This window comes from Calonectris borealis, chromosome 1, assembly GCF_964195595.1.
Source record: "Calonectris borealis chromosome 1, bCalBor7.hap1.2, whole genome shotgun sequence".
NCBI classification, from domain to species: Eukaryota; Metazoa; Chordata; class Aves; order Procellariiformes; family Procellariidae; genus Calonectris; species Calonectris borealis.
This window is the reverse complement of record NC_134312.1, coordinates 101,710,753-101,722,813: the sequence shown is the minus strand read 5'-3', so window position 1 is coordinate 101,722,813 and position 12,061 is coordinate 101,710,753. Positions and strand designations below refer to the sequence as shown.

The 12,061-nt window shown below is 39.6% G+C and overlaps 1 protein-coding gene across 1 annotated transcript in view; it reads right to left on the bottom strand.

Annotated features, from left to right (window-relative positions):
• The window catches only part of CRYBG3 (crystallin beta-gamma domain containing 3), a 95,621-nt gene that overhangs the window by 68,822 nt on the left and 14,738 nt on the right, over positions 1–12,061 (bottom strand). Inside the window, exon 2 of the mRNA XM_075169571.1 lies at positions 11,321–11,399. Within this exon, the coding sequence (XP_075025672.1) occupies positions 11,321–11,399 (79 nt within the window). The remainder of the gene's footprint in view (positions 1–11,320; positions 11,400–12,061) is intronic.

Here is a 12,061-nt window from a genome sequence, read left to right as displayed (position 1 = left end):
TTCAGCTTCACATCTGCAAATGCTTTTTTGCTGGACTAAAATTTTCAGGAGAGCACCTCCCCCCGTCCTCCCCCTTCGTAGTGGGTGCCATATCCTATTGCTGCCTATTTTATCTTTACAGTACAATCCTTGTAATTTCAATTCCTGTTTCAACCCAGTTTATTAAAACAGAATAAAGTTATCCCAGCTTTTCTTAGATGAAATCTATTCTGCTCAACAGGAATGGGAAAGGAGAACATAAACAAAAAGTCCTAGGCAAATTTTAGTTGTGTCAACAATACCTTTGGATAAACGTAATTGTTTCAAATCGGGTAACAACTACCCATCCAATCTAAGCAGAAAGCTACTATTTTCATTAGGTCGCTAATCCTATTTCAACTTGAAGATAGATTTGTTTCAAGTAACCTAAAATAAGCAAGTAGGCTTATTTGTTAATAGTCCATCTAGGATTATGTTAACGATGGAATAAGTGTTTCAATGAACACAGTTTAATCCTTGGGGAACGGCAATTTCTTAAAAACTTGCAAGTTATACTTATTGATACTGGAGCAGTGGTCCTTAATCTTCAAGCAGTATTTTTTCACCTTTTTAATACAAAGAGTAGATGCAATTGCTTAATATTAAGTGATCAGATGTGTGTGTTGAAAATGGAATTGTTTATGTGAGGATAGAAATTGAATGGCACTAATTTGCCCTTGAGAAATCCATACAACCTCTATTTTCTTCATACAGGCAAGACACTTAAATAACCACATTAAACTTTTAAGTAAACTTTCAAAAGTGGGCTAAGTCAAACTCTACCCTTTTTTCATCCCACCTGTGACAAATCCCACCTGCTTCCCCACATACTGCACTAATCAATAGCTGATGTGTCACAAAGGGATGTAGTCACCCCTGTAGTATTCAGGGATTTACTACTTTACAAGTCAGCTCTACCCAAACCCGCCCCTGGAAATGAAGATGACAACAGTGCAGCTTACAGATGTACCACAGTGCTGGCTGGTACCTTCAGCACTAGGCAAACTATGCAAGTAACATGCAAACCTGGGACGAATCTCTCGAACAATTAACTTTAGCTCATAGGACCTAAGTACTTTGCATAAGGAAATACAAAACAGAAACAGGAAAAAAAAATTAATTTCCAAAATTTGATAAAACATGAATGATTTACCATAGTCAACTTCTAAGTTCTGTCATAGTTTCTTCCTTCACTTTGATTAATACCTCAGCATTCTTCAATACCAGTTTTTGATTCAACTTTAAGTGAGGGAGGGCAATTCTCCCTTGTTCTGTGATTAGCATCATTCACACAAATTTGTCAGATTTAAAAGAGTATCTCAGGGCAGGAAGTGTACACAAATCTTATTATTCTCTCTGCAGATACAACCATTATAGGCTATAAATATTTATATTAATTACAACAATATCTACGAAGTTAACAGCTAAATGCATTAACTATAAAAGAAAACATGACATTGAAAACTTGCAACAGTTTAGTATTATGGTTTTTTGTTGTTTTTTTGTTGTTGGTTGGTTGGTTGGTTTTTGTGGGTTCTTTTAAGCCTTGTGTATTCAGGAATTAGTGTTTTTTTTCCTATTAGGAACTTCAAATATGGTTAAATCTCTACATGTGAAATTCTTCCCCAGCAGCTCTGAGACATAACACTTGTAAAGACTGTGCTTCTTATTTGTAAGCATAATTCATGCCCTGCATGAAAAGCTGTTTTGTAGTCTCTGTTGCCAGAAACAGAAATCTATTTAGACTTTCCTTCCTCTTTAATCTTCCTTTCCTTACTTAACTTCTGGTAAATCACAAGAACAGGAAGTTTTAATATGAAAGGGTCCTTCCATACCTTTAACCATAAATAGTGTCTTGCATAAAAAAAAGCCCTGGAGAACATTTACACTGTACTTACTTGAAGAGATACGTGGATATTAAGTTCCAACACAGAAACTATGCAAATCCTTCTTTCTTCCCTTCAATATTATCAATCCTAGTCTCCATATATTCTCCCTCCTACTCTACTTTGCCTTTGCTATAAAAGACAGCATGAGCAATTGGTGTTTTATCATTTGCCCATAAAATCTCAATTCAAAGTTTGAACCACTGTTAAGGCATTACACAAACAAAACTATTCCTGCTACAGGTTTTGAAGTTTGTATTTTAAGATAATGCCATATTCAAATTACTGAGACGAGAGCACATGATCTGTAAAGCCAGTAAGCCTTTAACACAGCAGGAGCCTTCAGGCACAAGCGCCTGACGAACGCAGCAGTATGATAGCAATTCCACAAGGCAACACCACGATAACTTTCACTTATTATTTCCTATGCCTCTCTCTAAGCTCGTTCCTGACAGAAGCCCCCAGCAAACGCTCAGGGAAAAAAGGCAAGGGCATAGGGTATATGCAAAGTAATCCTTCCCCTGGAATATCCCACCAGTTTTCAACAGTCAGGGCCTTTAGTTGACCTCAACAGAACAGTTGCATCTGTGTTGCAATTAGGCTTCAGCAGTTTGATATTCACAACACTGGAAGAATACCAGTGACTCTCATATTAGTTACACTTCATGTCATCGGTTTAAAAAAAAAAAAAAAAAAAATCCTCTTGCACAGCAGTCTGACCAGTTTCTCAGGCTTACCACGCAAACAATAGTTTTTGAATGAAAACCTACCTGCCAGATCCCCTTTGAGATCCTTGCTGATGCAAGGAAAAAAGTTTTGCTGCCTTCTGCTCCTTTTGTATATGGACTCTCATCAGTCTTCCCCTTGCCTCCCCCTTCCCACTCTCCATGAGCTTTCCTGCTTGTGACATGCTTCATAAAGCTTTAATTAGCTTTTATTCCTTTAGCAACTCGTTACTCAAAGTTTCACTGGGCAAGCCCTGGGTAACCTGGCCTGACCTTATAGCTGAGCCTGCTTTAAGCAGGAGGTTGGGCTAGATGACATCCTGGGGTCCCTTCAACCTGAATTATCCTGTGGTCCTGTGACCTCACATGCAATGGGGCTGGTGCAGAGGGGAAGCTCGGCAGAGCGTGAAACAAGATTATGACTTAAATCAGGGTGACTGAAGAGACTGCAGCAATAACTGAAGCTGTACCTACTGTGCAGTCAGGTAGTGCAGTCTCACCTTGCTGGAGCAACCGCTGCAGAGAAGCTCGGCAGCTGGGACTCAGAAGACAAGCCCACGATGTCGTGTCTCAAGCGTGATTCTTATCTGAGCTAATTTATTCAACGGTAGACTACGTATGTTTTCCAAGCTGTAATCCACTCCTGGCTGTAGCATAGACATACGCCCAAGGCCTAACTGCACCTACGCAGTCAGGCACAGGGCTTACCACCAGTGTGAGCAGCCCCCCCCGAGGCGCAGAGAGCAGCTCCAGCAGTGCAACAGCACCCTGAAGAGGGATTGCTTCGCCTCCTGTACCAGCTGGGAACAGCCGCCCCGGTAGTCGCCGTCTCTCAGCAGCCGGGTGGCAAAAGTTCAAATTGCCAGAGGTTCTTATTCGGCAGGGGTTACGTCCGTCTGCCAAGAATACAATCTCTTTTATTGCCCTAACAAGTGAATGAAATGAAAACATTAACAGCATTAAAACACAGATCTCTGTGAACAAAGAATTAGCTTCCAGCCACAACAGCCAGACATTTCTGATTTCGCTGCCCATGAACGAATGCTCATTACAAAGCAGAAACTCCAGACAGCCGTCTGAAGACCTCTCGCAGACTGGCTGTCCTGCTGCGCTGGGAGCTGCTGATGGAGGACGTTCTGCGTATCGCACGGGTATGCTCATGCACTTTAACCACCCCATCTCACCTGCAGTTGTGAGAGAAGACGGCCAGCCATCAGGATTTTAGGATCATCATTGATTAACCTCAGGGACCTTCAACAAGCCATCTAACCCCAACATCCCAATTTACTCATCCGAGAAACGGTCACGGCACTACTCCAGAATTTCTGTTTGCTAGCAGGTAGAAATAGTTTAAGAGTTTCAGATTCAAGTGTTCGGTGCGCCAAGTGGCACATTTAGGCATTCCTACCTCTAATACTGGAAAATTAACCATGTTCCTAGCCTTAGCTTTGACCTTTCAACAGAGCTAAGATGGCTGCATTTCATTTAACAATTATGAGCATCTCATTCAATTTGAACAACGATACAGTACGTAAATTTCGTACACTAAACAAAATCCACAGTTTAATACGTTGAGCTGCTGCAGACTAGTACATCCCCACAATGAGTCACTACTGCGTGTTTTTCAGCAGATCTCCATTCTCTGGGAGGCTAAAGCATCTTTGGTGTAATCTCTCACTTCTTGGCAATGAGTGGGATGCACTGAGGTACATTAAATCCACACATGAAATAAGCTTTCGTTTTTTCAGCTACTGAGAGGAAAAGAAGTTAGGCATTCTCCACCAACGGGAGGCAATACAATACATATGGAAACCTAATGAAAAGGAACCAGACATAATGAGATATAGATTAGGAACAAGACTTAAGAAAATTGGCATAGTATTAAGAAAAATTCAGGAAAAAGTACAGTGAAAAAGTACAGTATCAGACAGTGAAATACACAATAAGCAGAGAACTAGAAGTCCACTGCTGCTAGTGTTAATGAGAAAAATGGATTTAAAAAACACGCGGTCAAAGTGGGTTCTTCCTATTTATGCCAGTAATTAGGGTGGTGATGAAGATGACGCAAGGGAGTTCTACCATTGTCAAAAACGGTTTAGTCTTAACTAAATAATACCTTTTAAATAATCAGAAAAGGCAAAAAACCAAAGATTAACAAAGACAGCCTTGGGGTTTGGGGGGGATTTAAGTAAAAGGTGAGTTCTGTATCTCTACAAATAACCGATGCTTTGAACCTCTCAATATTTTGCCTTTTTTATACTGTGATGTTTTCCTTCCACATCCTCCTTTCTCTGCTTGTTTTGACATGAAAAAATCAGGTCATGACAACCCCGGAAGTCAAGCGTAACTAGAAAGCTAATGAAATCATGGCATCTTCATAATCAGGAGTAAAAGTTAAACAACAGGAAGGGACTTTTAGTTAAACTGTATCAGTTTTGCATTTATAAAAATAAACCTATTTAAATTCAATGATTATTTAACATTTGGAAAGACAGCTGCCTCTGTTGAAAGTTCAGCACTGGGACTTTAAAAATTTGTTTATCCATTTGAATTCTTGAAACACCAAGGAGTCCTTAATGTAGATTTAATTTGTCAGATGAGGAAAGAAAAGATGAAGGAAACATTCTCTGAAACCCTAGCGTTCTCCTAAAATCTGAGGAAGTATCCAGACTCACCTTCCCTGACAAGAGAACAAAAACCAAGGTGGTAAGGGTGAACACTTCAAATGAAAAGGTAGAGAAAAAGGAGGTACAATTTGAAATAAAGTTTCTGCTAGGTCACCTTTACAGGGAATTGTAAACTCAGTGAAAGTCTCTAGAATGACAAAGTGAACTTTATAAAATTTTGTTTGCACCATTTGCAGTTACTTCAAAATTTCTCCCTTCTGAATTTTCTCCTGAAATTATTGTAAAGCTCTGATTAAAGATTAAGAATTGGTACTCACTTCTCAGTATGTAACCATTGCCTTATTACTACAAGGTCTAGTATGGAGCCAGAGAGAACACAATTAAATTCTCTGTCTTATTTCTGTTCTTTCCTCTAAATTCTCCCAGTATTACACTTCCATTGCCTTTTAGTGAAAATGTTTTCACAAACATGAAATCATTTTATTCTCTTTTACTTGACAATTCCCTGATGTTTGAAAATAAATTAAAAAATAAAGGTAAAATTCACCTTTCAATGAAAGTGTGCACAAGCAGGCAGTACACTGGGAATGGGGTGAGATAGTGCGATTTCCACCCATACTTATATTCTATATAGCATCTGGCACCACACTTCTGCTTCCCATCTGTCTCCTTGGTGGTCTTCTGTGCCAAACTGAGCAAGGTTTAAGCCCGTTCTTTTTTCACTCATCCTGAAACAAAGTTCCCTGCTCAAGATCCCTTCTTTGAAGAACTAAAGTAGTAGAGAGGGAAGCACATTTCAGGATCACCCTTTCTAAAAATCTTCAGTATGACACAGGAATTTACCAGGACTTTAAATAGGATGATCTTGAAATGTCTTCCTGAACATACAGCTGTTAACACCATTAATTTAACAAAGTGTCCTGGGAAACGAGAAGGTGCTATGTACTTCCATTTCAAAAGTCTCCATCATTGCCGAGCAGAAAAAGATCTGCTTTCAGGTTCCACAAGGGAAATCTTGATTATGCAAACTCCAAAAACATTTTGGTTTTGTCTTTCATTCGTTGTTGTGGGTGGCAACAGCAACCTTTTTAAAGTAACTCTCAGGTTTTTCACAAATTCATGGTTGGCACTAATAGTCCACCTCTCTTGACTCCCAAAAGACAAAGAATCCCTCTCCCTGATTTCTAATTACTAGGTCTAAGACACAGGCATTCAGCAGGCATTCACACACAGGCTGAGCAGACATTACTTCGATAACATACATTATGAAATAAAGACAATATAAAATAAAACCGTGACAATACGAAAAAACCCATGCTATATGGAAAAGTATGCGGTTAACTAAGACACTGGGCTTAATTTTGATTTCTAACTTTTTGTAGAACTTAAAACTAATCATAAAATCAGAATTAGGGACATTCAGTAAGAACAGTTACATATATTCAGCAAGTTCATGGGACTTTTTTAAAAACTTATGTCAATTCACATACCGGATGAAAAATGATGTGACAGGGAACTACAGAACAAATTAGGCTGAAAGGAATGTGGCTGGGGAGGTCATGTAGTCTAAGCTCCTGCTCAAAGCAGCTCCAGTTAGAGCAGGGCTTCATCCAGCTGCATTTTGAGTATTTCCAAGGATAAAGATTCCGCAACTTCCTTCGGCAACCTGTTCCAATATCTGACCATTCTTAAGGTAAAGGGGGGAAAAGGGAAAAAAAAAAAAAAAGAAAAAAAAATTCTTATAGGTGACTGGAATTTCCCATGTTCCAACTTCCACCCATTGCCTCTTGTCCGATTTGTTGCAACTCCAAAAAGAATCTGGCTCCATCTTATCATATAATTGCAGTCCTTGCCATCAAATTTTAATACCATGTCTACCGTTTAAATACAGCCATCTTTAAGAAATTAAATTCATGTGAGAAAGCAGGGCTACAGAATAATCTCTTCTCCATGTTCACAGTATACAGGAGTACTTGTCAGAGGACAATTAGCAACAGGTTTAATTTGTAGCAAGGAAGCTTTAGATGGAATGTTAAGAAAAAGACTTTCTAATTATAAGGTTTATGAAATTGGTAGAACAGTTGTCTGGTGAAGTTGCAGAGATCTTAGAGATCTCCATCCCTGGAGGTCTTTGAGAACAGGTTAGACAAACTTCTATCAGGTATGACATAGATACAGAGATCTCACCTTGGGGCAGAGGAGTGGACTAGATAACCTTTGCAGTACTTTCTGCCCCAGTGTTTTCTATGAAGGCTGAGACTGCCTCTGGTTAATCCAGGCAACTAGCACCCAGGCTTGAGCCTGTGGGCCAAACTATAAAATACTTAATGCTACTGAAATACTGAAGTTTAAATTATACATTTGGTATATTGTATTTGTACCTACTTTCAAACTTTTGCATTTGCCTGACAGAGCTCACATAGTAGTTCCTGTGCTGAGATGCTTAAGAATTCCTTCCGAACCAGTTATGGGAGAATGCACCGCTACAGGAAGGATATCTGGGGACGATCAGCAGGCAAGTGAATTTGCCTACGCTGTCACGGCAAAGCCTTCAGTTGGATGAAAACCTCAGACAGGGCAAGCCTGGGACCTAAGCCATTCACTACTACTGAAACTAACCCAAGCACCTACTGCTACAGTATGGTAATACGGGTAGCAGCCAGGCGAGGCTTGCAGCACAAGCACGTCCAACAAGAGTGTTGTGTGATTTCCTCAGAACTGAACTAACACGACATTCTCCAACACGTGGCTCGCTAGAGTAGCGGTGTTAGCTTGGTAGCTGTTCCATACAATCCAACCTATGTCCCAGTTATAAACCTCTGTTTTAAGGGCATTACCAAAAGCAAAAGTATGTGAAACATGCTTTTGCAGGAAGCACTGTTGCAATATTCCTTTTAAAAACAAAGTCCCTGTAGCGCTAAAAGTGAGGTTAATGATATACTAACATGTACTGGACACTATGTAATGCAGCTACTTAGAACACTAAGCATGAAGTTCAAGAACTGTTTACATCCACACAACCATCTGTTCAGCAATCACATCGCTTAAGTGGAGCATTTACTCAGAAAGAGCACTGTTTACAGCTCTAATTCAAAGAAACAGAAGCAAAACAAAATCTGTAAATAAATAGTGGTGGGTGGTGGTGTACTTTCTGGCAATGAATTAACAGACATGGCAAATATATTTCAGTAATATTTTCTTGAAAGTGATCAAATGATGATTGACAAAGTCACCTTGGCACAGAAAGATTAGGCTTCATATTTTCATAAGGTGAGTATTAAAATACCTTTTCCTCCCTCTACGAGCTAAATATTTAATCGCAAGGAAAAAAATAGCAGGGGTAAAGTACAGAGCTGGTAACTAAAGTGCTCAGAAGAGCCAAAGAGCTACCATAGCGCAGCACATTTCCCAGCTCCACTCAGCCAGTCAGCTATAATTTAGATGTCCGACCCTTGCTGCTAAATTAGAGACTTACAGTTCCCCCCGCTATTTTGCCGTTGGCCTCTGGCTGAGACGGCCAATGAATATACGAAATCACAGCATGTAAGTCTACATGTAAGTCTATCAGAAATATGATAGCTCATTAACTTGGTGACAGACAGACACAATATGGTTTCAACTTTTAGTCACCATCCACCTCAAATGACTAGGTAGAAGCACGGTTCAGAGACATAGGCATGTATGGAAACCTGCCCAAACCCAATCCATGTAGGTATATATATTTAGACATTCCTCACAAAGTACACTTTCCATAACAACAAAACTTTTTTTTTCAGCCCATAGTAACCTTGATGACTCAATGAATAAAACTGCAATGTCTTTCAATACCATACATTATCCCTTTCAAATGAGACAGTCTCAATTCTCTCCAACTGTACAGCTGCATTCTAGTGATCTTTGCACAAGACAGCTTATTTTGGCCAAGGTCAGGCACCGGCCAGCATGGTGTTATCAAAATGCAAGGGTGTGTTGGAGGGAGCAGTGGTGGGGGCGGGGGGGGGAGGCAGCAGTAGAAAATACATACCTTCTCCACCTCCTCTGAATCAGTTTTTACTATCTAGTCGTAATTTCAGTGCACACAAGATACAAAATTATAGTGCTAAAAGTGCTCATTACTATGCATATGAAACTGTTCAAGTGTTTCAGAAGATTTTTGATCAGCTTAAGAAAGAGGGAAGTTAGACAGGAAGCTTTCAGTACAGTTGAACAGCCAGCACATTCTAGTAATATGAAAACCGCACCTTTCTTATAAAGCCTATACAAACACCAAGTATTATCTCAAAGATAATGTAATATACAGTGCAACACTTTAGACTTCTAAACATAGGTCAAAGACAATATAATTAAATAAAAAGTTATGGCAAGACAAAGAAAACAGACTTTTGGAACAAAACTTTACAGCATTAATATTGGCACCAACTTTTAGTACAGTATTACAAAAACACAAGTTCTGAGAAGACGACTTCACTGCAATGAATTTAGATTCAGCAGGAAAGATTCTGAATTTGGGCTTTCTTAAATTAAAAAATAAATGAGATTTAGTTTTTGGCAAGAAAGAAACACTCTTAGGTAATTTAAACCTGCTATGCTCCCTTTGCTCCCCTACGCATCCTGCTTGTTCCTTGAGACCTAACCCTCTTCATACTTCCTTTTAAGCAATCCCTGGTGTTGAAGTCCTGTGCATGTATGCTAAATGATTCCTCTTCCTCAGTCAAAAACCTTCTTCAAAAGAAAAATCTGGTTTAAAATTTTTCACTGATCTAACGTAGAAAAATAAGATTTTTTTAAAATGCAGAAAATTTGCTTCTATTATAGTAGAACCTCCTCTGGTTTATCAGAATCCTTTCTGCCTGCATTTCAAGGCATGAAATGAATAGTCCATGATTTATGGTTACAGGAAGGCATTCAGTGGCATTTTCCAGGAGCTCAGAACTGACAGAGTTGGCTTGAATCCACAGGGCTTCTGAACAAACGTCACTGCATTGTTTCCCACCTTGATGTAGATAAACTACATTCAACATTGAATGTTCTTGAGCTAATAACCTTGCTGGACTGAACCGGGTCTTTGTAGAGGCAACTGCAATGTCTCTTTCTCTTTGGCAAAGCCCAAACAAACGGTCCCTAGATACTGAAGATGCAACCACACACAGACTGTGGGCCATACAGGAAGAAGATCCATACACCCTTAGTGCTCGATAAATGCAACACAGGATAGAAATCTCAGATGCAGTGTGTTAGGAAGCCTACTGCATCCCCAAATAAATCTGGCAGACTAGTCAAGGCCCTTTTGGGGAAGTAGCCATAATATTATCTGCATTAAACTAAAACAACTAGGAAAAGGAAGAAAAAACCAAGCAAAAGTGCTTAGTGAATGAATCACTAAAATGGCTCTGTGCAGGGCATCATGTGACAGCAGCAAAGCCTGTTATCACCAGGCCCTGTCCTGTATGTAATTATTTATGATATTTGACTAAATCTAAACACAACTTTATAGGCAACCACCACTTTGTGTCAAGTGACATAGGAGAAAGCTCTGACCACAGAGAAGTATGTCCCTTTTTGCAGTAAAATGCTTACAGGACAAGACAAGCATGATTAACATAGATAAAACTGGTGAAGAACAGCCATACAAATTTCAACAGAAAGACCTTACAGTGCTTTGGTTGGCAACCAGCGGACCTTCAGGCAGGCAAACGCGTGCTGGTTAGACATTCATAAATTATATAGAAATGGTGCTTTAGAGTAATGCCTGAAACCTTCGTTTGATAAAAATACTAGCTTCCTTCTTCACTGGCTAACTGCATGCAGAATTAGCCCTAGACTCCCACTTCTTTAATGCAAGTAAAGACGTGAATTTTGTTTTAAGAATGTGAAGCACAGACAGTTTTTCTGTCTTCTACATGTGTATTAGTACCCTGGCATAATGGACCGTAACCCAGAACATGGCAAACCAGGTGCTACATCGCAGTGCAGGAGTACAGCCAACATCAGAACACTAGCAAGTAGTCACATGCAGAGGTGGCAGGCTTTAGCTCAATTAAATATTAGTAAATAAAAATCGTACCTTCAAAAGTGCAGGCAGAGTTGTGCTTTCCTTTTGGTTGCTCTTTAAATCTATGGCTTCACTCCCTTTGTTTTCAGAACTGAAAAACAAAGATATTTTGTAACACTAAGGACTTCCATTATTCAAGTCTACCTGACAGTCAACACAGTATCAATTTAAACACAAGAGAGCATTAACTTAAAAGGACAAAAGAAAATATTTTCCAAACCACTTTCCAAACCATAGCCCATATTCTGCACATATTGCAACTGAAAAAGCCATGACCCAAAATGCTGAAGATGGAAGCAAAATGCCTGTTTCACCTCACACAGAGGTTTTCAAACTCAAGCATTCAGAAATTGCACACAGCATTTCAGCTCTTCCAGCTGAAAAAACCCCAAGCTTCCTGTGCCTATGTATTATTTTCTGCTAGGAAAATGATACTACCGTTATCAATCATCTACTACAGCAGCATTCATTGCCACAGCACATGGCACCCCTGGCAGCTAGAAGGCACCCCAAGTCCTTATACTGAGGACTGTGATCGAGTGGAATGTACTCAGGGCAGATGGAATCATCACAAATCGCAGCTACCACATTTAACAGATTTTCACTGAAGATACCTAATGGGGGGTTGCAGGCAAATTCAGAAGAAATTTTAGAAAGGGGACAACAGGCATGTTGTTATTACCAAGGCAACACCTGCTGTTCCATTTTAAAAGTCGGAAGTCCAAAGTCGCGTATGTCCTTTTTGCCAATTTA